This window comes from Epinephelus fuscoguttatus, linkage group LG15 (assembly GCF_011397635.1).
Source record: "Epinephelus fuscoguttatus linkage group LG15, E.fuscoguttatus.final_Chr_v1".
Taxonomy (NCBI): Eukaryota; Metazoa; Chordata; class Actinopteri; order Perciformes; family Serranidae; genus Epinephelus; species Epinephelus fuscoguttatus.
This window is the reverse complement of record NC_064766.1, coordinates 25,332,229-25,360,136: the sequence shown is the minus strand read 5'-3', so window position 1 is coordinate 25,360,136 and position 27,908 is coordinate 25,332,229. Positions and strand designations below refer to the sequence as shown.

The window sequence follows — 27,908 nt, the reverse complement described above, 5'->3', positions numbered from 1 at the left end:
TGCTACACTTGGGATCTGGATTGTATGGCGTAAACCTGTTATCCACACTGAAATCAAAGAGTGCTACAGCAGATCAGAGCTGGAGGAGAGATTTCGGGAGCCTCCATCTGAAAGGCTGTCAGTTTTAAAACAGTCACCTTGAATCGGTTCTCCTCAGGAGTCCCTGATAGATGTCAGATTTGAGGAAGCGTGGGTAGCAATCCCTGGCCATCAGACTGTAGATGAGCTTCTGTGCCGTATCAAATGAAGTCAGGGAGGGCTGGGAGATGTTCTTTGTTATGTTTTCTCGGGTACTGCAATCTATGTTGATCTGGAATCAAACAATATTGCCCACGGGCATCTTAAAGCAACTATTTTTTATCGTCATTCACTTTTATGTTCTGTGGAGGAAACAACTGGTGAGTAAAGTGTAACTCTGGTGTTTTCCAACCTGGATCCTATTTTCTCACATTTTTGTGTCTAAGTGACGACTAGAACAACAGTTTTCAAAATCGATCCAGTATTGAGTGAGACTGCAGCAGGCAAACAGGCTGCAGTGTCAACCATGCGGGCAATTGAGCTTTGTCTTTTTACATCAATGAAAAATTCACCCAGTCAGATGTGAAAAAAATGCTGGCTCTATGAATGCTGAAATGACTGTTTATTTAAGAGTCTGGTGCGTGTGGCGATGGTAATTTTGGGGCTACAATCCTTTTTGTTTAACCAGAAACAGCCCCGAAATTGCGATCGTCAAACACACCAGACTCCATTTAAATAAACAATAATTTTAGTGTCTATAGAGGCAGCATTTTTTCCACATCTAACTGGGTGGATTAAGTCTTTATTTCAACCAAAACAGAGTTGCTGATTGCTGGAACAGTGGAAAGACAAACTGAGATGATATTTAATGAGTTTTATTTTGGTTCTTTTGACTTTGAATTAAGTGTGTTTTACAATGATAAAAATTCTGTTTATGTAAATGGAGTCTGGTGGGTCTGGTGATTGCAATTTTGGGGCTGTTTTTGGTTCACCAAAAAGGATTCGACACTTGAACAAAAAGGTCTATCTCAGATTTTAGGAAGTGCTGGGTGATAGACCTTTTTGTTAAAGAGTAAGATCCTTTTAGTTTAACCAGAAACAGCCGTGAAATTGCTATCGCCAAACAGACCAGACTCCATTTAAATAAACAGTAATTTTAGAGTATATAGAACCAGCATTTTTTCACATCTAACTGGATGGATTAAAGGTTGGGAACAGTGGGAAGATGAACTGAGATGGTATTTTATGAGTTTTATTTTGGTTCTTTTGACTTTGAATAAAGTGTGTTTTACAATGATAAAAATTCAGTTTTTTTAAATGGAGTCTGGTGGGTTTGGTGATGGCCGTTTCTGGTCAAACAAAAATGATCATACTCCCTAACAGAAAGGTCTGTCTCCTCCATAATGCTGTCAGACACTTAGAATAACAATCTGAACCTGTCCGTGCCAAAACCAAACACTTTTAGTGGACGTAATTTGACGGTGCATAATTGCCCCAAGTGGTTACATTGCAGCCTGTTTCACAGCTGCGGCCTGCTGCTCTCTCGCTCAGCACTGGACCAATTTCAAAAATATTGTTCTGATCAGTCACTTAGACACATTAACATGGGAAAAGGCTCCAGGTTGAAAAATACCAAAGTTACCCTTTAAATAATAATAATATCTGCAGTTTTACCACCATTAAACACACATCTTTACAGCAGTCACTATATCACTATGGGCTTGGTAAATTCAGATTACAAATAAATGCTCTTAGTGCATTTTTGCAGTTTGAATTCCTAACAAAAGCCTGCAGTTGTTTACCTGTCTGGGTGCTTCTGTTTGGACAAACTCTGAATAGATCCTGTTGGCAGAGGAGATCATCTCTGGCACCGTCTTGATTTTTTTATACTCCTCGCAGGCGAGCCAAAACAGAATGTTCTCCTCGCTGTATTCGGACTTCAGGAACTCTCGGAAAGCTATCTGGCCAGCTGGAAATCGCAGACGACAGTGAGCAGGTAGGAGGTGTACATATGATGAAATAAATGCACAATCAGAGGAGACTCTCACCTTTACAACTGAGGACTTTGTCCACAGACTCACTCCAAGTCTCAACATCATCCAGTGGATCCTTGGGAAAGCAACACAATCTACCCTTGAAAAGAGCATCGAGATCTATCACTAGCCCAGTTATCTGTTGACTCCACAGCACATAGCACCTGCAAACCACACTGGCAGGCCAAGTTATTTAGTATTTATAGTATGCAATATGTAAAGATGACTTGTAAACACTGTAATGCATTGAGCGTCTGACAGCAAGCCTCTTCAGGAATAATGGCACAATGCAAAGTGAGACTTACAGTGAGTGAAAACCTCCTCGGTATTTTCCACATGGCTGCTGTAAGCTGTTGCCTGCTGAAAATGGTAAAGGCCCAATAATCAAATATGCAGTAACTCACTTTATCGCCATCTCCTCGTCCTCTACGAAAGGGAGACAGAGATAAGATCCTGCCAGACTGAAGATGGGGTTGTGATTGTTTGGAAACGAGGGAGTCAAGTGACTGAACAAATCTAAATGACCCCCCCCACCCCCCCACCCCCCCCAACCACACACCCAACATGAATGGAATATATGGAAATCTGTATGCAAAGTGTTGATGTTGGAAGAGACAGGGCACCCTTCCATGTCTGTCGCACCTCGAGGAGGAGAGAGCTCGGCTGTGATTTAGGCTGATTGCATCTGATGTCCAAAACAGTGGCCATCATTAACATGAATGTGACAATATGAGGGTGACAGGTAGTTTATATTTCTGTATAAATGAACTGAATTAAGATGATTTAAATCCAACAAATTCTAGATTACAGAATATTTCATTGATTCATTCCTTAGAAAGAAGTATATTATAGTTTTTTTATTTTTATTTATGAGTTTTATCAGGTATTTAGTGACATGATTGCCCGCTGTGGTGGAGCACTACATGTCAAATTCAGAATAAGGTTCAACTAAAGCAGTGAGTGATGATCAGGAAGTGCTGGGAGAGATTCTGACCATAAACAAATAGCCATAAACAAATTCACTATTAAGGAAAACTCTCATCATCCTGTCATTTGCATATCTGCAGTGTTCCTTCATCAAGGTGACAAAAAGCATAAACAAGCACTGATTCATCAACGTGTCTCATACTTCAATCGCTGGAGGTGATCACGGACCCTTGAAACTGAAAGGTTTTGATTTGAACAGAGATTCTGCACGTTGGTAGATTAGTTTGGGCCTCAGAATACAGAAAAGGGATGATGTGTTAGATGAAAAATGAGTTGTGTGCAACAAATTTCAAAGCAATCCTTTCTAGTTGTTAAGACGTTTCACTGTAAACGATAGATGTGAATCTCGTGGTGGTGGTGGTGGTGGACGAAAAGGCCAAAGTCACCAAACTCATGTACAAAATTTTGTGCCCATCAGGCGGCAACCTCCGGGGCTGCAAAAGGGAGCCAGCATGGAAGTGCCAGAAACAGCAGATCCTTGAGTGGTCATGTGAATCCATAATGTCACCCAATGGCTTGCGGACTCCCATTCGAAGTCTTAAGTTTGGTAATTTGAACTTTTAGACCCAGAAGTGGCCAGATTTGGAAGAGAAGGTGGAGTTAACCCTAACACTAGCTTCTAGCTTGGTTAGCACTGGGCATTTACAGCTGAAGTTGACTGTGCTAATGCTAATGCTAATTTTCGCTAGCAAAAAAGCAGGCTTTAAACAAAAACGGAATATCTGACTCCTTAAGTCCAGTTCAGACCACAGATTCACAATGAGACGAGCTGAAGCGTGCAGCTACTTGCAGAGCTCTGTTTGCAACATTCTGCTGGTTCACACCAATGCAATTATGAGATGGTGTATCATCTCTATGCAACAACTCTCTGTACTTCTGTTCTGATTTGCGGCTTTTCAGGTTTATTTTGTGGCTGAATATGATTTGTAGCTTCTTAAAATATGAACGAGGATAGTGAGAGTGAGATACTAGATACAGTTGCATTTGTAGTAGTGATGAAACGGCGAAAGACAGAAACAAAATGAGCATCAAGATGGACTGTGTGTCATGTTCAGTAACTTGCAAACTGCAGCTTCAGCTTAGCGTTAACTTTAATTTGCGCTGCACATGAGAACTTCAACACAGCTCTTGATTTTTCTCACCACAACCTTATATCCGGAGTCTGTCATAAAGCTGCCATGCTTACTGCAGCATCTATAGCTGCAACCGCTGAGGCCCATACACAACACTGTATTCATAATAAATACGCCACTATAATAAAAATAACCAGCGTCAATTAATCAGTTAATAAGAATGTGTGTGTTGGGAGGCATAAGCACGTACAACAAGCAGCGACCAACTGTCCGATACCAGCACACGCGAGGACGGAAACAGAAGACTCGGTGGGGACGGAACAGCTGCTGCAGCAAGCAAACACGCTGTCTGCGGTCATTTTGATTTGATCAGCAGACTTCACTACAAGCCAGTTGGATGTAGAAACAGGTGACATGCTTTATTGTCTAAAACCAGCTGCCGGGGATTTGACCAGTGGAGTTGCAGGTGACAACATCAGCCAACTTCAGCCAACCTCAGTCCAGCCACTTCACACTGCCGCAACTTTTCTCTGCAACATTCTAAAACGGTTTTGTCTCGTCACGAATCATTGGCCTAAACTGGGCTTATGACGCTAAACAAGACTTATCTTATCTGACCAAAATGTTACCATTAACTTAAATGAACTGAGATAGCGACAGCTACACTATACTCTGTGAATCTAGGGTTACGGTAGGGTTACATTACTTTACCAATGTTGTCACCATGGTAGTGACTTTATTATGGGTAACTTTAAGTCTTAATAAAATGTTAATAGATGAGTCATATAAAAATTCACCCTTGCACAGTTGTCATTAACGGGTTTTTTTGTACCAACCTGTAAATGTGTTTATTTCTGCTGTAAAGTTGGACATTTCAACATGGGGCTCTATAGGGACTAACTTACCTTTGGAGCCAGCCTCAAGTGACCATTTGAGGAAGTGCAGTTTTTCGCATTTCGACAATGGCTTCATTTTTCAACTCTGGGCGTTGCCTCTTGGTCACTCCCCATAGACTTTTAGGCCTCTAGTTTCGCAGACCGGGCGAGGCGGAGGCGCAGCGCACCTGCGCTTCGCTAACTGGGTGTGGCCAGGCAGATTTTGCAAGTTTGGCACACTGTGCGCACTGGTGTAGCTACTCCTCTTTCCCACCTCTGTCCCTCCTACCTGCACAAGTTGGAAAGAGGGAGGAGAGAAGGCGTGGAGTGGGTTTTACACAGCCAATTCACATCACACCAATCAAATGAGCCCCTCTCCTCGCCCTTAAATGTGCTGTGCAAAGGCGTAATGAGAGTTTACTCAATTCGCCATGGCAGAAGACAGCCAGCGTCAGACAGCCAAACTTCTTCCAGGAGGAAACTGATGTTTTGGTCCGGGAGGTCAAAGCCCGCAGTGTCCGAATATATAGAACTGCGAGCAGACCTCCACGGGGTTCTATTATGCGTGCCAAACATGCATCAGATGTGACGGGACAGTCGATATAGAGATACATTTATGTGCTGATTGCAGACAGCTGCATTGAATAGTGGTTTTTGTGGGTATTTACTGCATTGTTAATGTGCCTAACATTCTGGAAACCTGCCTGTGAGGTTTTGGTGACGTGTGCGCACTGTCCGCTGGTCAGCCAAACTTCCGCTACACCGGCTGCGCTACACCGGCTGCGCTCCGCCTGCGCTGACAGTAGACCTGGTTTCAGCTGGCAAGCTTTTAGCGCACCTTCGGCAAAGCCTTTTGGCATGAAACTGTCACTGCGCCAAGCTGAATCTGTCGACACCTCCCCCTGCTGCACTGCCACACCCATCTTAACGCACCTCGGTCTGCCAAACTACCAAACTACTAGCAACTACTGTGCTGCTCAAAACTAGCTCTGCGTGGGGTTCGCCACCCTGCGCCGAGCCGGGAAACTAGAGGCCTTAATGTAAAAAAACACAAAAACAAAATGTCAATCTGCTGGTGTTAGTAGTGGAAAAGCCCAGGGATCACCACAGTTAGTGGGATTCATCCTCTGAGGAACATGAATGTGTAGAGACTTTCATGACAATCCATGCAGTTGAAATATTTCAGTCTGGATCAAAGCAATGGACGACCAAACAACTGAGAGACAGAGGAACATTACCATTCACAGAGCCATCCCACTAACAATCTAATTCTTCTCTTAATGACATTTTAGTTTGTTTTACTCTGTGTTTTATTATGTGTAAAGGCTTTTAATTTGTTTCATTCAGATTTAAATGTGTTTAGTTTTATTGCAAAGCACTTTGTAACTGTGCTTTGAAATATAAATAAGGTTAATTATTATTTTAACATGAATAAAAACATCAGGTAAAGAATGAAATTAATTTTTCACCACACATATTCTCAGTGTTGTGATCAGCTACTGCTTCAGATGAGTCAGCAGCAGTATGCACAGTGTCTGCTGTGTGTTTTTAACTCCCGTCAAAAGATGTTTGATTTAGATGATATAATCCTCACTAAAATATACTCACTAAGATAAAGCAGAATGTGTAGCAGACTTCATTTCTACATTTTGTCCTTAAGAGCATATATATTCTGTATAATTACATATTTTTGTGATTTGAAATAGGTTAACAAAAGAAAGATATTTCATCATTGCTCAGTGGTGTCCCCAGGATGTTTTTCACAGGGGTGGCCAGAGGGGGCCACTGAAAAAACTGAAAAAAAGGATGGCACACCAAAACCAAAAGCCATGACCAGGAAATCTCTGATGCTGTCGCAGTATAGGCTGTAGGCTAACTGGAAACTGTGTCAGTATGAGAGTTAAGGAATAGCGTGCTGATATACTTTGACTCCTTATTTTAAAGTTAACGTTGATGTGCACAGACTAATAACGATACAGTGAACATTTAGATTTCCACAATCCTGCTTAACGTGTTATGTATTTTTCTTATATTTATCTTATATTTCTCTATATTTTTCTTTATTTCTCTGTAATTCTCTTATATTCCTTTATATTTCTCGTATGTTTATTGTATTTCTCTATATTCCTCTGTATTTCACTTATATTTATGTTATATTTCTCTATGTATCTCTTATATTTCACTATATTTTTCTTTATTTCTCTATAATTCTCATATATTCCTTTATATTTCTCTTATGTTTAATGTATTTCTCTTTATTTCTTTTATATTTCTTTATATTCCTCTCACATTTATCCAATATTTCTCTATATTTTTCTTAATTTCGTTTATATTTTCTATATTTCTTTATATTCCTCTTATATTTCTCTGGTATATTTCTTCTTCACAAGTGGGTCAGAAATCTACTTGCCCAAAGTCTGTTATTACTTGCCCCTATACATTTTTTTTTTAAGTTTATTTATTAATTTATTTTTAAGCGGTTCTCAGATAACAACAAAAGCTCATAAACTTTGTCTTTACCCGCCGTCATTTTCTTGCAAGTGCACAACTGGTACCGCACATGTGCAACTTTCAACAGAAATGAGAAGGAAGTGAGATTGCTCAACTTCCATCATCAGCTTCATAAAAAAAAATGATATGTTTATTTTGTAATTTTTTTTTAACAAAAATTTTGGTTAACCACTTGCCTGATAGGCTAAATAAGTTGCTCAATGTGACATTTACTCTGCTAGGAGATTTGTTCTTCAACGGGCTTTAATAGACTATAAAACTTTAATTTGAAGGAGCACATTGATTGTGAGGAACCAAACATTTATCAGGAACAAGCCTACAAAGGTTAAAAATGCCACACAGAAGCCTCCAACACTTTTTGGCTATTTTTGTGGGAGGGGAGGCACCAGCACCACTGGTCACATGATCATGAACCACATGTGGAGGACCTACCCCACTGCCTTGGGTCAGTTGTGTGTATCCAGGTTGTGTCACACAGTAAATTGTAATATATATATCATGATGTGCATTTCATTAACCTGTCTTGACCTTCCTGACCATTGGTAGAGATGCGATGGGCCCAAACAAACCAAGAATGTAAATCACAACAGGTGATGGAAAACACCCAGGCTGTCCCTATTTGCATGTGTGTAGACGCACCAGGTCGAGGGATTTGTTTTACAAAAAAGGCAGGAAAGATATGAGGACTGTGCTGAGGAGTGTCGTCTCCACGGGCTCACTGCAGATCATCCGAGGTGCTTTGTCTCACTGTGGTTTTAGGCTTGTATGCTCTTGAATCAAACGCTGAGCGGTCAGTGTGACTGTCTGAAGGGACAAACACAGCAAAGGCTGATTTTGTAATAGAGATTTGCTTTCATACTCACATCTACAATGAAACATGCTGAGTCTCACTGGTGATACAGCAGAGCATTTCAGTCCAAGTTGCAATTTCCCCACCGTGCACAGGGTGGCACTCTAGTCCTCCCTGGGCTCCGTATATCTACAATTGTATCCACCTTTCTGTGTAACTGACAGCATTGAATTTGTGTGTTTCTCTTTGCTCTAGGTCCTGCTTGTTTTATTCATTCAATCATTAACAGGGTTTTGACCCTTCTCCTGCAGGGTGGGCATTGGTGTAGAGTGCAGATGTAACCAAAAAAAAACGATTTTGAATTAGATTTAAACCCTGAGAGTAAATCAGTAAGCATGCCTTTGATTTAATTAAAAAGTCTCATCTCTTTCTCTCGACTCGTATTGTGAAAACAGTGAGCAGCAGGATCCTGAAGTGACCTTCGTTTCTTTCTTTCTTTACTGTCTTTCACCCTTTCAGCAGTAAATTGTGTCCAATATCTGAAGGCCCTTAAATAATGTATCAAGCCGATAAAAAAAAACTCTAGGCCAAGCATCTACTCAACCTCAGTGGAAAACACAATGAGGAAAATAGTCGATTTAATAGTAGATTTTTTTTCCTTCTCTATCAGTCTAACGCTGCTGACAGGCAGTGGTCTTCCTCACAGAATTAGTCTGAATGATATTTAGCCTTCAGCCTGCAGAGGTTCTTAAGAGTCCACCACCTATTCATTGATAAACATGCGGGTGCTTTTAGAATCGAGGGAAGTTGTCTATCAGGCATTCAGCTGTATCTCATTTTCCCCACATAATAAACACGTGTCTGTAAATATGCTCCTGATACTTCAGCTGAAACACGGTGTTTAGAGTGGAAGGTACAAAGTCTCACCTTGAGACTTTCATCAGCTGAACGTGGCCCTCTGTTCGCAGTCGCACTGAAATTTTATTCGGGTCTGTCAATATCATGGCAGGCCAGCAGCATCAAGTGCAAACGGGTTTGTAAGGGGAAAATTTCACAACTCAATATCTGAGCCTGGGAGTCAGCAAGTCTGTTACTAAATTTGGCTCACATAGAGTTCGATAAAAGCTTCCGAGATGAGACAAACTGGTTCACAAAATGGGAACTTGTGCTGTAAAAGTTTGGATACTAGAGCCCAGTGGCGGATCTTCCTATGGGCGACAGAGGCAGCCGCCAACAGGGCGCTATCCGGGAGGGAGGGCATAATGGTACAGTGAAGTATATGTACAGAGCTTAAGAGTAATAGAAAATGAAAAGCAAAAACCTTCCAGGGCGCAGTACAAAACAAGAAAATGCGTGTGAATGCTGACAGCTGAAATGAATCCAACAACACTGCTGAAAATGCAGAAATATGAAACAAATTGCCTGAAAGATATTAAAACCCAAAAGCACTGACTATACTGCTGGAAAACCTGAAAGCTACAATGTAAAACTGGCAGAAATGGGAGCTGAGTTCAATTACATTGGTTTTCATAATGTAAAGGAGCTGAAATACCTTGCTAAAAAAAAACAAAACAAAAACTGGGAGCACAAGTGCAATTCTTTTAAATGACTGAAATTGGCCGAAAATGCTGAAATAAGTAATGCATTGCGTTTTAAAGACATAAAAAGCAGAGAGAAGTTGAATAAGACCAAACTGAAAAAGCGGAAATAAGAAATTCATTTCATTTTTAAAGGCATAAAAAGTAGGGGGAAAAGCTGAATAGGTCTAAACTGAAAAAGCTGAAATTCAAAACACATTGAATTTTAAAGACATTACAAGTAGAAAAAAGTTGATTAAGACTATAAATGTCTTGAAATGTCTTGAAAGACCTTAACATTATGGCATTTGATTGGTTTGGGTAGCTGATAATATGCACCATTCGAAGTTGAATTACTTTTTGACCTGTTTAAAGCTTAAATGAAGTCTGCAGGTAACAGTATGCCGAGTAGTAAATTTTCTAGAGCCCAGTGGTGGATCTTCCTACCGGCACCAGGAGCAGCTGCCTGCAGGGACACCAAAATTGCCAAGTGAAGTGTTTGTAGAGAGCATTAGAGTAGTAGAAAATGAAAAGGCAAAAATCTTTAATCCGGGGCACAGTATTTGTCAGTGTATTGCTACTTGGATTTACACATTCGAAAAGGAGCAGGAGGAAGTAAATTTATTAAATCCAGCCCCTTCTCTATAAGTCATTGAGCGAAATGAAACGAACAGATTCCTAATATAGATACATTTAGTAAATGAGGATGATATGAAATGACACAAAATCAACAGTATGTATAAATGGATTAAGGCAAGAGGTAACACTTTTGGCAATACTGAGAGAGTATGACTGGGGACGCAGGAATACGCCTACTTTTTAGCAGCGTTGACTCAGGCTGACGTTTCTCAGAGGACCCCGAACTGTTGCTTGCGGCTCCCAGGCTTCATGGCACTGTTTCCCAGCAGAACGAAGCCAACTGGAACACAGTGATGTAGGGTGGTTGAGCCTGACTGCGATGTCCTTCAGGTGGCCCTCAAATGTCGGTTATCTTAGGCTGTGGAAAGTCTCTTGGTTTGGCGAATAACTTTGGCAGGTTGCTGGCAGCGCTGGATCCAATGAATCTTTGATGGACTTCGAGGTGAGACCAGGGGCAAAGCCATAAACCTTTGACTCTCAGAGTGGCCCATCTCACCTCTGTCCATTTACTTACAGTTCAGCAGACTGTTCCTCCTACAAAAATAACCCATGTGTATGTATATAATAGTGATAACCAAATATCTATCTTACAAAAACCTGTCTTAGTATATAGTTTAAATGACCAATTATCCAATTATAATAATACCAACTGTATGATATATATTTTGTCTTTGCCTTACAATTTTTTTTAATATCACTTATATATCTTCATCAACTATCTTTTTATATATATATATAAATAAGTATTAAATATGAGTATGACACAAAGGAATTGGAAGGGAAAAAAAAGCAAATTTGCACATACCGTAATCTGTCATTGTTTAGTTTTCCACTATTATCGTTTGTTAGCTAGCTATTTATTTATTTTTTATTTTTCTTTCCCTCTTGTTTGTGATAAATGTTGGGCACTGCTAGAGCCCGAAGGTGCAAAACTACTGCCAGACTTTGGCAAAGATTGAGGAATGTTTTTTTTTCAAAAAGAAACCCATTCAGTTTGAGAAAATCTGTGTAAAACTCCGCCATTAGACACCTTACAATAAGCCTTTTTGTTTTAAACTCCTCTTAGGCTGGTATTCATCTTGTTTTACAAGCCTCATATCTCCAGGCAAAGTGCTTTCTTACTCTTTTGTTTCCCTTCAGCGGCTCCACAATACATCTTTAACTTGTGGATGATTTCAGAGGCTTTTAGCGCAGACTGAGTCACAAATTTAAATACCAATGGGAAAGAAACAAGAAATCTGCCAGCAGAATTCTTAGCGGGCAACTAATCTTAAGCTTTGATGAATTTGGCAGGCCAGCTGAGCTCCTACCTTTGTTAACACATCATTACGTTTTCCCCTCTCTTCTCTGACTATTTGTGTGCGAGGACAGCAGGAACTGCAGCACGCGCACGCCGCCGCTGCCGTCTACATAGATGCATAATTAATGTGAACTGTGAGGCATTCAATGCCTTTTTTTTTTCTTTTTGTAAAATGATAGTAATTTGGGCTGAGATGGACTTTATCCTCTCAAGGCTACTAGAAACCCTGACATCTGTGTTAATGAGATAAACCAACTCTCTGTGTGTGAAGCTTTATGCTGTGCTCATGTGTTTACTGTCATTTCTCTGCATACACACTCAAGAGTTTGGGAGGAACTCAGTGGGATCACAGACAGTTTCCAATTAATGCGTATTTGTCTTTGCAAGAAGTATAGCTTGTGCATACATATACAGTAACATGAATGATTCTGTGCTGGAGTGGTGGGAGTTGATAAGGTCTATTAATTTTTCAGCAATTTGGAATGGGGAGCTACACATGATCACAATTTTCCCACTAGTGTAATATGCACACATTATGTCTCCATTTGTCACACTTGGATGTGATCATTCACACAAATTAATGACACCAAGGGCCTCATTAAAACTGCTCCTATAAGAAAGTGTTTATTTGAGTTCAGTATGTACATTTTACAACAGCAAGGCAACACATATGAGCATATATAGTGATACATAAATTATATTAGATGGTAGCAAACTGAAAAACAGTAATCATAATTAATATAATGTCATATTAGTATTCAAATAAGATAAATGCATTGTCTGTGTGAAAATGGGATACATTTGAATTCATAACAGAAATGAGAGATATAGTGTATCCCTCATTAAAAAGTTTCGGTGCTTTGCAGTTGCCGTGGTTGCAGGCTTTCACTGCAAGTTAGTCTGGAGGGGGTTGGACAGCGCGGGGGATAAAAATCATGAATCCACTTTAATGAGATATGGTCAAATTAGCTTGTGTGCCATATCAGCTGTATTAAGGTTGTTTAAGGTGCTACTGCTGGATCGGAAGACAAAGCAACTGAAGTGTACTGTGTCTGAGGTCGGGAGAGTGGCCTCAGTGTGGCTGGCTGTGCAGCTGGCTGGATACTGACAGCATCATGTGGAGGCTCTGCAGTTCAGATTCAGTCTCTAAAGCCCCGTTTCCACCAACCTGTACGGTATGGTTCAGTTTGGTGCACTTTTTTTCCGTTTCCACTGTGAAAAGTTGTGGATGGTGCCAATGGAATCAATCCGTACTGTCCACATTTTTGGTCCCCCCTCTGTTGGGGTACCTAGCACACAGATCTAGTACTAAAAGGTGGAGCTGTGAACACTGCAGTCTGTTGATTGGTCAGTAGAGGACGGTCACTCTGCTCAGGGCTGAGTTGTGGCTGGTTTTGAGGCTCATGTAACCACTGTTCATACTGTGGAGAGTTTTACATACATTAGTTAACTATAACTATAAACTATAACTATTTTGTTCTGAAAATGTCAGCGGGCAGCCTCGTTCTGTGGACGACAAACAAGGTGCAGACTGATAAAGGAGGAAATACAGCCAGTGCTGGATGGAGCAGCGAGTGACAACAGCCCCGCCCACATTTAAGAGTACTGTTTGTGGGGGAAACGCAAGGGTCTAGGTACCATGTCTGAAGGGTTACTTTCGGTCCCAAAGGTACCATACTGAAAGTGTCTGGTGGAAACGGGGCTTAACTGTTGCACTTTTGTTCAAATTCGGCTTCAAGATTTGAGCTTTGCCTCCCTGAAAGAGAATGAATGGACTGGTCCACAAGTGCAAAGTGAATACTCTGGTTTTACACCATGGCCACGGAGAATGCTCCGTTCTGATTGGCCAGAGGATGTCTGTTATTTTCAGATGACCACGTGCCTCTGATGTAGTGGCCCCATAACATTTCTTAACTTGTTGATATAGCTGAAAGGGTAAAGGTGTCAGCTGTTATCCAGCTGTGTAGTATAGTACTTACAGTTTGACATCTTGGGAAATATGCTTGTTCAGTTTATTGCCAAGGCGAGGAGAAGAAGATGATAATATATATAATTAATATTAAGCGTAACCCGCCCACCACTGCTCTTTATTTAAACAGTGACTTCCTGAAGTCTCCGTTCACACTGACGACAAGACCCCAGGAAGTTACTGCACACATTACAGGAATCCTTCATCCCCCCAAATAACAACACACAATCCTCTAAAACACAGCAGTGTTTGTTTTTTCACTCGTAGGTTTTTACACAGAACAAAAATGATATAAAATGTTAATTAGCTATCTTTACAGGTGCTGATAGGGGGATTTTTATTATCTTTTATCATTGCACAGAGCCAGGCTAGCTGTTTCCCTCTGTTTCCAGTCTTTATGCTAAGCTAAGCTAACCAGTTGACCAAAGCTGCATTTATCTACAAACATGAGAGTGGTGTCAATCTTCGAACTGAACTCTCAGCAAGAAAGCAAATGAGCCTGTTTCCCAAAATGTCAAACTATTTCTTTGAATTGTTCACCACTGGCAAGCTGCCATGACAATATGTGAGTGACATGATCCACTGTGACATCAGTGGTTATAAAAAAAATAACACTCACTGCAGAAGCAAACCTGTGGATAATAAGCCTCTGCACCAAACATCAAGTTTCAACAACTGTGCTACTAATCATGGATCATCTCCTGTGTAATAATATCATCATTCACAGAGTGAGCAACTTTGCAGTTACCACTACCAGGCCGAAGGTTCGTTGGTGGCCTCGCCCCTGTCGTTGAACACACAGGAGCGTGACCTTCTGCGAAACATGGTTGCCCCCGGGCCTTTCCTCCTGGTGAGACGCATATAAATGTCAGAGTGGAGGAACCTGGGGTAGGAGTCCTTTTTCATCAGGCTGTACACTTTCATCTGGGCCGCTTCAAAACAGGTCTTTGTGGGATGTGCTATGACCTTCTGAATGGCCATCTTGGTGTTGTAGTCAATGTTGACCTGAGTGAGAGAAAATTATAATGCAATGAAAATCATGCAGGATAATAATGTGGCACATCGACAGCATACAGGAAATCTAGACTGAAGGAATGCCAGCCCTCACAATGACAACGGCTGCACACGTTTGTGCAAGCAGCTTATTACAACCCATATTTACGTTTATTGTTAGGCAGCGTCCCCTATTGGTCGTAGTAATTGTGACTGTAGCAAAGGAGGAAGTCAGGTAATGTAGTATAAAGCGCAACAAAGTCTGGGACAAGGTCGGGGTGGACAGGTGGGTCCAACAAACACAGGACTTTCACCCAGGAAACTATTGATTTTTTTTTAGGTGCTCCATAAATTAGGAGTTTGAAATACGTTTTACTGCTGCTGCCATCCACAGTCACCAGACTCCTTTGACGGAAACAGTAATTATAATTTTAATAGCACCATGTTCCACCTCAAAGCTCAAATCGTCCAGGCTAGCACTTGTCAGCGTGTGTTTGTGTGTGTGTGTGTGTGTGTGTGAGTGTTGTCAGAGCTGTTACCTAAATCATTGCTATCTAATGAAGGCTGAGTTTTCATTTGAAAAACATGGGAAAGAATGTAGGTCGACCTGCACTTCAAGTAATGTCATGTACAAGGTAACTTCCATACCTCACTTAAATGGCCAAACAAACATACCTACTTTAACCCACACCATGATCGATTGTCGAAACCTAACCAAGTAGTTTTGTTGCCTTCAAAATAAAAGCTTTGTGCTGTTAATTCACTGTACTTCAAAAAAAAGTGTGTTTGTACAAATTCGACATGTTTGCGAGTCACTTGCGGTCCATTCAGAATGGACCCATGACCTGCTTTTGGACCGCAACCCATCAGTTGGGAACCACTTGCCTAAACCATTTCACAATGTTAACCACGTGTTAAAAACTGTGACAGCAGTTCATGTGCCTGTGGCTGCTGCTCTCCAACAGTCATGGCAAAACAACCTATGGCTTCCTGTAAGTACGAGGATGTGTTGATAATTATGCACACTTTTGTTTTAGATCTGAATCCATGATTTAGGTTTTTGGGTTTGTGCTTGAACAAAGGTTAGAACAGCACGATAACAGACCATGTGTTGCACATGGGGCCGAGTAGATTTGTTGAGAACACATCAAATGGTGACGAGAAGAAAGGGGGGAAACCCCGAGGTTCACAGTGAGAGCAGTGTAAGTACTTGAAACGGAGAAAATCAACATTTGCATGTTTTCAAAGATTACACACACACACGGCATCCAGAATGAAGTTTCATATTTCATTACTGCATACTTCATTCATTTGAGATTGTCAGGATGCTTTTCAGTGCTTGTTCTCTTGAGACAAGTATCAACTTGACATTCTTGGGTTTGATGTTTTTCTTTTTAAAAGGTGGAATCATCTGAACCAGAGCCAAAATCTGTGTTATTTATGGCCCTGTTTTTTCTGGTGATAGATAAGACTGAGAATTGATAAGGAGACATTCTCTGTTTTGTTGGCACCAAGTGACCTACAGCTAATTTAAGTTTACAGCTCATACAATCAATCACTGATACAAATCAGCTCCCTGGATATCACCATGGATATAGATGTTAATTATCTGGCGCAGGCTTTTGTGAATGAGTTGTTTGTTTAAAAATACTAATTAGGACAATGGTAGTTATGGGAGTTACTGGCTGTGAATTGTCTTTAGGAGTTTTTCTTTAAAAGATTAACAGCGCCGAAGCTTCTTACACAGCAATAAAGATAATCAACAGTAGCACAGCTCTGAAAAATATTCATGTGTTTCAAACAGTGGCTCCCCAGCATCAATATTGAAGGTTACATTCATTTACATTTGGATCTCTCTGCAAATCACTCGAGCTGGTACACGCTTTCATGTTAGTGCAGCATGCTCCATATTTACACAGACATTCATCTTAGACTGAAAGTGTGTGGGTGACATGCTCTCCAGCTCTGCAGAGGAATGTCAAAAACCTCAAACCAGACGCTAAACTCTTAACGGTCAGATCTGCTGCGGGCCACGAAAGCATATTGGTTGGTGGTCGCATCATCCTTGCAAGGGGAATGGAAACCTTTGAATGTGCGACTCTTGCACAGAAATAACCCGAACTGCTTCGCAGCGGTGCATGCACTAGATGCATGACCTTAGTGAGCTGCTGCTCTTAACGATTGTTCACAAAGGTCAACCTGCTGCAGGCTCATGACTATGCAGTGCTTAAGAATTCGCCCACTGTTATTTTTATACAGTGACATAAATATTTCAAACCTCCAACAGCACTCAGTGACAAAAAAACAAAAAGCCAAGGAAAATGTTAAACCGCAGAGGTTGAGTCCTCACAGCTCCACTTTATAGCCCATTATGCAGCGCTACATCTGTGCAGTTTATGAAAAATAAACATGCCACTCCGTACCTCTTTAGGTGCCTCCGATTCAATATACACCGTATAAATATATTTGGCTTTGGACAGCAGTTTTGTCTCAGAATCAATGGTCTTGTATTCTTCACAGGCCAACCAGAATTCAATGTTTTCCTCGCTGAACTCTGTCCTGAGGAACTGAGAGAAGCTTTCCACCCCATCTGATGAAGAAACAGACAGAGACACATTGTTTACCAGAGTGACACAACACAAAGATGGGCCACTCTTCAAAACAGAATCAGTATTTTTCTGAGCCTGTGGGCTAAACACAGCTCAGATTTTATTGTAGCAGTATATGTTAGAGGGACAGTTCATCCCAAAATCAAAAATGCAGATTTTTCCTCTCACCTGTAGCGCTATTTATCAGAATAGGTTGTTGTGGTGTGAGCTGCTGAGTGTTGGAGATATAGATATCAACAGTTAACCATTGATCACCAATCCACAGAGAATATTTTTGACTGGTTATGAATGTCAGTCAATAGATTCATTTTTCTACTCTTCAATTTACTTCACTATGCACATCTGGGGTCTGGTGGGAGCTAACTAGCAGCGCTGCTCACTCTGCGATTACTGCCAGTAATGCTGTCCTGACCCAACAGTGTTGCTATGGAAACCAATTTTTGTACCAATCCTCCGGTTTCCCCTCAGGTTGCCCCGGTAAGTAAGCAGCTCAATTTGAAGCCACAAACTCCCTTTAGCATTGTTAACTTGGCCTGTGTTACCATTGTTAGCTCTGTTAGCACTCTTAGTAGCGTTAGCATGGCTAGTGGTACTAACATACAAAGCTAAAGGGGTTTTGCAGGTTAAAATTGAGCCGCTTGCTCACCAGATGACCAGAGGGGGGCCACCATGGTTCCGCAGCAACACCGTCCTGATAGCAGTACCAGCAGTAGTCATGAATGAGCAGCGTTGCTCTCTGGCTCCCACCTGACCCAGGTGGTGTGCAGTCCAGAATGGCCAAGGCTAAGGTTAGCTAACCAGCTGAGACGATAGGCACTGTTTTCATGCTTTGAAATGTGGTGCTAAAGCTCACTGAGTCAATGGAGTGGCGGACTGAAAGGAAAGGCCTCTTGTATTTCACATCATTTTGTCTTGTGTTGTTGTTGTTGTTGTTTTCATAAATATTAGCCGATTAGGTACTGGTTAATGAGTATCAGGCTTTCAAATGCAAAATTAACCAAAGCTGACATCTGGTGTGCTGTTAGTGACAAAAAAATAATTGAAAAACTCAACAGCAATGTCTCTTTCCAGAACTCATGACCCAGTTACTCAAGATAATCCACAGACTTTGTTGTGAGCAGTTTCATGTAGGAACTATTTTCTTTCTACTGAACTACACCCACCAAATGTATCATTGCACATGAGGAAGTGTGCATCTGCTCATGGGCGAGAGGCTGGTGCTCATGACTGCATGAGATGTAAACATAAATGGCGTCCTCCTTGGCTTAGCTGTAACAATAGCTAGCTCAGTGGTGCTAGGTGAGTGAGCAGTAGATGCATGTGTCCTGTAATTTGGTCGACAGAAAATAGTTGCAACATGAAACTGCTCACAACAAGGTCTGTGGATTATCTTGAGTAACCAGGTCATGATTTCTGGAAAGAGACATTGATGTTGAGTTTTTCAAATGTATTTCTTGGCGCTTTGAGCACCACAAGCTGAGTGCCATCTAGTTCCATTATATCGGAGAGAAGGCAGACATCTCTATGGCTGATATCTCCAACACTTGGCAACTCACACCAAAACAATCTAGACTGATAAACAGCACTACAGGTAAGAGGAATATGTATTTTTGATGTCCCTTTAGTAAGGCATAGACTCTCCATAACTTCATCATCCCATAGTTTCTAAAATGCCCCTACTGTACCAATAATTTCATTATGTAGAAACTTAAATATACATAGACAGTATTCTTGTCTTCATAATGTAGCAGTGACTGTATGAACATTCCCAAATGAGCACATACAGTGTAACACAGTGTTTCAGTGAAGTACTAAAATGCAACTTCTGTGCTCATGAGGAAGTTGCAGTTTCTGTATTGCTATCTGTGCTATAACAAACATTAAAAGATGTAGTGAAACTCTCACTGCTCTCTCCATTAACTATTTATTGCCTCCAGCACTTCTTTACAGTTTACAATTCAAATGGAGCAAATTGTTTGACAGCAGAAGAAACTGCTTTGGACGGCGCTTCGACTCAACGTTCTTGAGAAGTTTTGGGTATTAATCTGACCTGAGTGCTTCAGCAGTTCTTCAAAGGAGTCGCTCCATTGCAAAGCTGCCTCTGCTGTGATGCTGCAAAAAAACCCAAAAAAAAACAGAGACATGGTCAAGTCTCGCCTAACGATGCTGCGAGAAATGTTTTGGATTCTTGTGACACGTCTAAATGCCATGTTTCTGTATGTGTGCAATGAGTCATGGAGGGTGCTGGAAAGCGAGGTTAAAAATGAATAATGCTTGTCAAACACAACAACGCACGTATATGAAATTAATGGGTTTTGCCTCACTTGCTGGGTGTCGTATTTGTCTTTTTATGGGGACTGACGTTTTCATGAGAGCCTGACTTGGTGAGAAAAAGGCTTAGTCGGCTCTTCCTCTCCTTGTCTTTCTGTCTGCAAACAGAGGAGAAAATACATCAACTTCCACAAACTGTCTGTACGTGCAACTGTGGCACGGTTCACCAAATCAGCAGCTTATCAGAGAATTACTGCTCACAGACACAGTTCTAAAGTGGCTTACAAGACATGTTGTAAATTACACAATGTCTTTGTGGTCCAACACAACTTGCGAGACAAACTTCGCTTGCACGTGTTTAAACAAAGAGACTCATCAGCTATTGAAAGTCAGCGTATATGATGTCAGCTGTAGTGACATTCAAAGTTATATTAAAAAAATACATCACAAAACTATCTATTATAATGGTGTTATGCTGCTACTGAGAAACATAAGGTATTTTTTTTATACAGAAACAAACTGCTGCTTCAGCTCTTTTCTCATGATAAAAGTGGCACTACTCACATTTCTGACATTCACTAACATTTACTAAAACACACTGTGAAATGACTCATTCCCAAATCAAGTAAACACCCCAAAACAACCAAGTTTCACACACCAACCTGCTAGTATCGTCCTTCATCTTTGGTGCATGCAAGTCCTCTGGACCAAGCATTTTGAAATACGCTTCCTCCTTTGGGGCCATGTAGTTGAATTGAGGAAATAGAAAAAGAAGCGTCTCCATGCTGTTCTTTCTGTGGCTGGTTTGCGAAGCGACAGGCCACAAATAGCTCTCTGATTTTTTTTTTTAACCTATCACCCGACGAACCACCTCGTCTTTTATAAACCCTGCTCGCGTTTCATTTCCCATAGCTTTTGCTCTACTTCCTGTAATGGTTGTGACCACTTACTGCTAACAGCTCCATCAGTGATATAGAAACCCCCCTTGGGTTCAACATCCTGTCAACTTTTTACTTAGAAATTTCAAAAAGACAGCTGGTTTACGCTCATTCACAGATTTTTTGGTTTGTTTTTGTTTGAGTTAATATCTTACACTTGTACAGTAGGGGGAGGGGGGGGGGGGGGGGTTGCAGCAATATTTTGAACATGTATATTTGTCTCCCCTAATGAAAACATGAAAGTGGCAGAGAACTTTTCTTTTGACAAAATTAAAGACATTTCCTTCATTAAAGCTCCAGTAAGCAACACTGTTTTGGTATAATTGAGTAAACATTTTATAATATCCTCTAAGCATAATGTTCAGTTCAGACCACTGCGTTCCTATTGGCTGTTCTACTGTATATGCGTGTTCCCGTGCCATTGGCAGAAGGGGAGCGTAAGCGGCAATGTCGAACAGTGCACCAGGTAAAATAGAGACTCAAAAATCAACTGTTTTCAGGCTTTCTACCTACTGCAGCTTTAATTGATGCAGGAAAATTCACCAGAAGACAGGAAATTAAACCCACTAACACCCACTAACATTTGCACCTTTTGTATTTAATAGGAAAGATTACAATCAGCAGTCACTCGCACGTCAAATGACTCTGCAATAGTCATGGGGATATATCAGCTCCAGCTCTGATTGGCTCTGATCGGCAGTGATGACATAAATAGTAAATAAACTGCATAAAAAAAGTGCCTTCCCAGTCTTCCGACCACTCAAAGCGCTTTTACACTACGCCACATTCACCCATTCACACACATTCACACACTGGTGGCTGAGGCTACCATACAAGGTGCCACCTGCTACTCAGTAAGCATTCACATGCACTCACACACTGATGGAACAGCCACTGGGAGCAATCTGGGCTTCAGTATTTTGCCCAAGGATACTTCGACATGCAGACTGGAGGAGCCGGGGATCTTACCGCCAATCTTCCAATTTGTGGACGACCCACTCGAACTCCACAGCCACCACAGACATGATGAAAAGACGACAGCCATGATGACGCGCTAATTTTAGCCTCTTTGCCCTTCCTTTGTGTCAAAGTGTGTCGCTTGAACATTGTTTGTTTAGTCGGCACCAAGTTTGCAATGCATTTGTATCCCAACTTGTCAAAATATCGCCACTAAATACAACGCACTAGGTACCCTCCTACGCCTGTTGTTGATGCTCTGGAAAGCGTATGAATATACACTTCAAAATGCACTTCCATTTTCACAGGAAATGCACAGTTTCTGCTCGTTAAATGCATACAGTCTTTACAGTCTAGTTGCAGGCGGCATTAAAACCTGACGCCACCTGGTGGGGTTACAAACTGTCGCCTCCTAACAGTGTGTCATATCACCGCAAAAGGTGCTGAGATCACTGACAAAGCAGCGGTATTTGACAAGCTGGGAACGGGATGGAGTTTGAGAAAGAGACTGAATAAGTAAGTCATATAAAAAAGAAGTAACCTCAGTAACATTTTCACTGGCCTCCATGCTGCTTTCTACTGTTTACTAACCTGTTTTCTGGCCTGTCCGTAACATCAAATATGACACACATGGAATAAATAAATACAAACAGACAGACATATTTATCTGTTGCAGACCTGTGTACAGTTTTTCACTTATTTTTTTCTTGTGTTTAAAAAAACCTGTATACATGCACTAATTTTGGTGCTGAAACAAAACCTATTCAGTGGTGTTTATACACGCTCCTTGCTGCAGTGGTATTATATGATTGACACTATTTAATGAATCAAGCTTGCTGATAAACGTGGTCTTTAAGTGTGGATCCTGGGCATTATGAGACAGATCAGGCTTATTCTGTGATTCCGCCTGCACCACCAGCAAGGACAGACACTGCAGAGATGGAAAGAATGAAATGTAATGAATAATAAAAAGTGTCTGCACAGAGTCCAGGCTTAGCTCTTTCCACAGCATCAGAGCCTTAATGGAGAAAGACAAACTCACGGTGACACAGTGGAAAGCAAAAGGGAATATATGCGTTGTGGGGAGATGGAGACAAATGTAATGTCTCTGTTAGAGAGAGACTGAAACTGTCTTTGAGGATACCAGCAGAGGGTCTTGACAGTGTTTATTTAGGTCTGACAACCAATGAATAAAGTGCTGACAGAAAAACAGCAGGTGTACCATAATGAAAAAGTCATGGTTAGCTCAAAGGTCCAGTGTGCAGGATTTAAGGGGGTGTATTGGCAGAAATTGAATATAATATGAATAACTATAGCCCTGCGATAGTCTGGCAACCTGTCCAGGGTGTACCCTGCCTCTCGTCCGATGTCAGCTGGGATAGGCTCCAGCCCCCCCGCGACCCTCAAGAGGATGAAGCGGTTAGAAGATAGATGAATAAATGAATGAATGAATGAATGGATAACTATGTTTTCATTAGTGTATAATCACCTGAAACTAAGAATTGTTGTGTTTCCTTACTACAGAAAGAGATGTTTATATCTACATATGGAGCAGGTCCTCTTTGATGGAGTCCACTGTGTCTCTACAGTAGCCCAGAACCGAAAAACCAAGCTTTATATAGGACCACTCTCTTTTTTACAACCCTTGTTCTTTAAATTTGTTGCAATCTGCTATTTCACCACTAGATCTTTAATGTATAGATCTTCATCAAAGTTCACCTCAGCTCAAAAATGTGTGTTTTGCTTATCGTTAACATGTACCAGAGTCCTGCACCGAGTCAGATACCCACTGATTCCCGACTGCGTAATGAGTTAAAATACGCGGGTAAAAGATGAGGTGGCAGCCCATGTTGAGTTCAAGACACCCCATGAGGATCTTTTGAGGTTTTATGGTGGTGGAAGGAGCATGCTAAAATGTTTCCTTACCTGGGAGTGATTGCGCAGAATGTGATACCGTGAGGACAGAAACGGAGGGTTCGGCGGGGACGAAGCACTTGCAGCAACAAGTGAACCCGCCGTCTTCGGCCATTTTGACTTGACCAGCGGACTTCACTACACGACGACTGTTGGAACATGTGACGAGCTTTATGTTCTAAAACCACCTGCTGGATATTTGACCAGATCACCAACATCAGCCAGGTTTGCTTCATATTTCTGTGGTAACGTTCACAAAATTTGGAAAAAGTACAAAAAGGTTGGTTGCTGACATAATTTTACGATAACATGAACAATCGTTAGCCACAAAAGATCAAGGCTAATATTTATTTGTTTATATTATCTCTGTAAAGTTGTGTTCACACCAAACACGATGTGAATTTTTACATCACATTAGTCACAAGTCTGAACACTAGAATATTTTGTGTTTACTTGCTCAATATGCGTGAAAAACTTCCATAATACGTGGGTAAAATCAGTGAATTGATTAATAAACTTCTGCCTGTATATCCTCAGCATCATACGTCTCTGGAGGATCTCAATGCTGATTGGCTATAGCAGAGTGAATTGATCGTTGAAGTTCAGAATTTTCTAAATTGCAATACTAGCTTAATTCATGCCACTTGATTTGCGTATTTCATGTCATTTACATCGCATCCATTGCACCGCCGATGGGAATTTGCATCTAATTGTATCTTTACGTTATATTTACATGTAATTCACTTGCGCCAATTGTTTTATTTGCACGTGGTATGAACACAACATAAGCGAGCTGCCTTTAAGTAAGCTGCCTTTTTTGATGTTATTTATCTGGATATGTAAACAATGTCTAACATCCCATTGTGAATGTATCCTTCTATCACACACTGCAGTCCTCGCGTCTACTTCTTGAGGCTATCTAATACACACTGTGGTACCCAGAACCAGCATTGCCATGTTTGTTTCTGTCAATCTTGTCTGACCTAGCAACAGTACAATTACAACTGGCTTTGCAGCAAACGTTGTTGGGAGTAAATATCAAAACCCCAAGATCAAGAAGAAGAAGAATCTCGGCTGTAACGTTGCTCTTGATGACCAGCCATTGTCGCTTGTTGATGGATTTTGTCCTCTTCCTGGCAAGTTGGTTTCGAAGTATTAGATTCCCAACTGTCACCATATCACAGAGAATGTCACACCAAAGGTAAACAGCAACAAATTAGAAGTGGCAGAGGAGGCCGGGATTTAATTTGTGCAAATTTCAAAGCGAAGCAAAATCATATAAAGTAAATATCAAGACGTAATGGAGGTAAATAGATGCAAATGAACCCACAGTGGTGCAACACACAAGTTGAAAATGAGTCGACTTGATTAAAGTTTTTGGCCATGTGTTAAACTTTGTGAGTGCAATTCATGAACTATGCAGACGAGAGAAAAGGAAATAAGGGTCTGGAGGTAAACTGTGGAAAGAACTTAGTTCCTGTTAAGTTTTGAGCTGTCACACACCCGCAGCACAGGCACACTGCACACACACAATTAGTGCACAGGTCACTACTCAGCTAGCAACCTAGCTGCACAGTCCAGCAGTCAAAGTCAAAAGAGCACAGCAAGGTGAAAAGTCTCTGTACTTGTCATACACTCATGTAACTTCAGGCTAGCAAGCCTTCCTCCACATTAGAAACAACACCCATTGATTAAAAGAGACAAATTCTGTTCTGCACAGGCATGTGTGCAGCTACAGCCCAGTGGGCCGATAAACTGAAGCTGCAGTATCCTTTCCCTTCAGGTAAACAGCGGGCTGCTGAATCACTAAAACCAAATTAAATAGCAGTCATTTAGCTTCACGGTATGTATTTGCCTCTTGTCAACATACCAGATGAGAGAACCAAGAAAATCAATACACACACACAGAGCCAAGGAGGTTCTCCCGCCAGCTGGGCACAAAAGATTAGCATTGTGTTATTTGATCATTTTGAAATAATATTCCCATTTACAGTTTTAATTATGTAACTACCAGCACCGAGCCCTGTGTTTGGTTCTGCGTGCAATGCGATTATACATTGTTAGCAAAGACTGAAGGAAAAACAGCTGTGCTTCTGCATTTATTGCCAGAGAAGAGGTTTGTCTAAAAGCAATTTAGCTCAGGGATAAACAGTTTGTCTGAAGTGCCACTGAACTAAGCATTAAATATTGTCAGTTACACTAATAGGAAATCACATGGTGTCTGGTTAACTGTGTGCACAGTGCGCACAACGGTCCCCATTGTTTGTTCCTGTATTATGGCATCACTAAACACAACTGTACATCTGTAGGTAACGATAATATGCAAATATGTCTTTATTATTTTGTTTTGGATGTTTTTTGGTGAAAGGGGAAGTGATAGAGTTGAAACTGCTGACGCGAGTTAAGGGGGAAGGAGGGTGTTGTTACTTCCTGTCTGTAAACATCTGTTCACGTAGGTCTAGTCTGCCTGCCTGGCAAGTCTGCACAAAAGAAAAAAAAAGATACAGACTCCAGGGAGTGAGCATGACACACACACACACACACACAGAAAAAAAACACAAACACAAAAACAAAGTTAAGGTTTGAAATTTCTTCAAAATAATTTGCAATATTCCATTTGCCTTCATGCATTCAAATGCCAAATGAACAATACGCCTCGGTGGGATTGCTTTCATCTAAAAATGGGACACTGCAAGTGTGATGAAGAGAAAGGCATTTGGATGCTGAGCGGAGAGGCTGGGCATCGATAAGGCCTTGATCTTTCCCGAGAGGGTACAGTATGTCAAACCGGGATGGATGAATGAAGAACGTCTTCTATTTCCGTTCATCATTTGCCACATTAGATATTCTATTTAATGACATCAGCTTTGAATTATTATAAGCTTCTATCCCATTTTTGATATCAAAAGTATTTTATCCACTCGTTCATTTATTGAATGATTTAAAAAGAAAAAAAGTTTTGACTCAAGAAATGTATGTCAGCCTGGATGTGTCAATTCACCGTTCACTCAAGCGTTATTTTAGACTGCGTCGTTATTATGGGTGAAAGTGTGTCATGGACCAAACAGGCTGGGCGTGTTGAGCCACTGTAAGAGGTTAAAAATGTTTTTATGGTTAGGTCTGGGGATAAATATGATGTGGGTATGAGGTTGGTGTGGTTAAGGTCTGGGTGAGAGGGGCATTCTGCACCTCATGATTTACGTCTGGTGTAAATATTCAGAAAACAGTGTGCCTTTAATGGTAGATGGGCATGAATCACATCTGACCTTTATATAGAAGACTAGAGATTGTGTCCTGGGCCATCACAGAACTGAAATCAGTCTTTTCCCCTCTACCCAACAACCAACCACAATCTTCTTGTATCCTTAAATCTATAGTATGCGGGCATTGTCCGTTGATGTCTTAAAACACAACATTCAAACTGGCCCCTCCACCCTACATTGCTTGAACGTACACTGCAAGCTACTATCGTAGCCTGAACACAAGATCTGAACTCACGTTAAAAAATGCCTCTTTTTGTTGCTACAAACATAGCTGGACATGCTCCAAACTCATATTAAAAAAAATTCCTGGGTTTGTCACTACAAAGACGGCTGGACAGATCGCAAACTTCTCTTTAACAATACTCGCTTCAGTCACTACAAACAAGGCTGGACATGTCCCGGACTCTTATTAAAAAATACCCACTTTTGCCGCCACAAATGTGGCTGAAAATGTCTTAAACTTTCGTTAAAAAAATAACTGCTTTTGTTGCCACAAACACAGCTGTAAATGTCCCAATCTCTCATTAAGAACATACCTGGTTTTATAGTTAGAAAGATGGCCAGACAGGTCCCAATAATTTTGTTAAAAATATACCCGGTTTTGTCGCTACAAACACAGTTGGAAATGTCCCAAACTCACGTTAAAAAAATACCTGCCTTTGTCGCTGCAAAAATCGCTGGATATGTCCCAAACTCTTGTTGGAAAAAAACCAAACCTTGTTGTGCAGCTACAAACATGGCTGAAAATGTCCCAAACTCTTGTTAGAAAAATTCCTGGTTTTAATGCTACATAAACAAGTCCCAAACTTTTGTCCAAAAGTAACATCTTTTGTTCATACAAATTAAGCTGGAAATGTCTCAAACTCTTGTTACCTGCCTTTGTTACAACAAACACAGTTGAAAATATCCCGATCTCTCATTTAAAAAATACCTGGTTTTATTACTGCAAAAAGCTGTGTTAAAAAACACTCAGTGCAGTCGCTACAAACAAGGCTGGACATGTCCTGAACTCCTGTTAAAAAAAATACCTGGTTTTAATGCTACAAAGATGGCTGGACATGTCCCAAACTTTTGTCAAAAAAATAACACTTTTGTCACTACAGATACGGCTGGAAATGTCCTGAACTCTCGTTAAACAATACCTGCTTTTGTTGCCACGGACGTGCTTGGAAATGTCCCAATCTCTCGTGA

General features: G+C 40.9%; 2 protein-coding genes and 1 long non-coding RNA gene across 3 annotated transcripts in view; all 3 read right to left on the bottom strand.

Moving 5' to 3' along the window:
• Positions 1–133: 133 nt before the first annotated feature.
• On the bottom strand, positions 134–2,433 carry LOC125902018 (regulator of G-protein signaling 21-like; the record flags this gene model as incomplete). The annotated part of the gene is made up of 4 exons (XM_049598104.1): positions 134–310; positions 1,821–1,987; positions 2,067–2,146; positions 2,357–2,433. Coding segments are annotated over 4 exons (501 nt in total), but the record flags the coding sequence as incomplete, so codon positions are not given.
• Positions 2,434–12,401: 9,968 nt separating this feature from the next.
• Positions 12,402–20,537, bottom strand: rgs18 (regulator of G protein signaling 18). The gene is made up of 5 exons (XM_049598289.1): positions 20,308–20,537; positions 19,699–19,803; positions 19,425–19,486; positions 17,189–17,355; positions 12,402–14,777 (listed from the first exon to the last, which is right to left on the bottom strand). Exons 1-5 carry the CDS (start codon positions 20,427–20,429, stop codon positions 14,523–14,525), a joined length of 711 nt encoding a protein of 236 aa, XP_049454246.1. The 5' UTR covers positions 20,430–20,537; the 3' UTR covers positions 12,402–14,522.
• Positions 12,402–27,908, bottom strand: part of LOC125902144 (uncharacterized) — a 41,815-nt gene continuing 26,308 nt past the window's right edge. The window contains exon 2 of the long non-coding RNA XR_007451060.1: positions 12,402–13,092. This is a non-coding gene — a long non-coding RNA (uncharacterized LOC125902144). The remainder of the gene's footprint in view (positions 13,093–27,908) is intronic.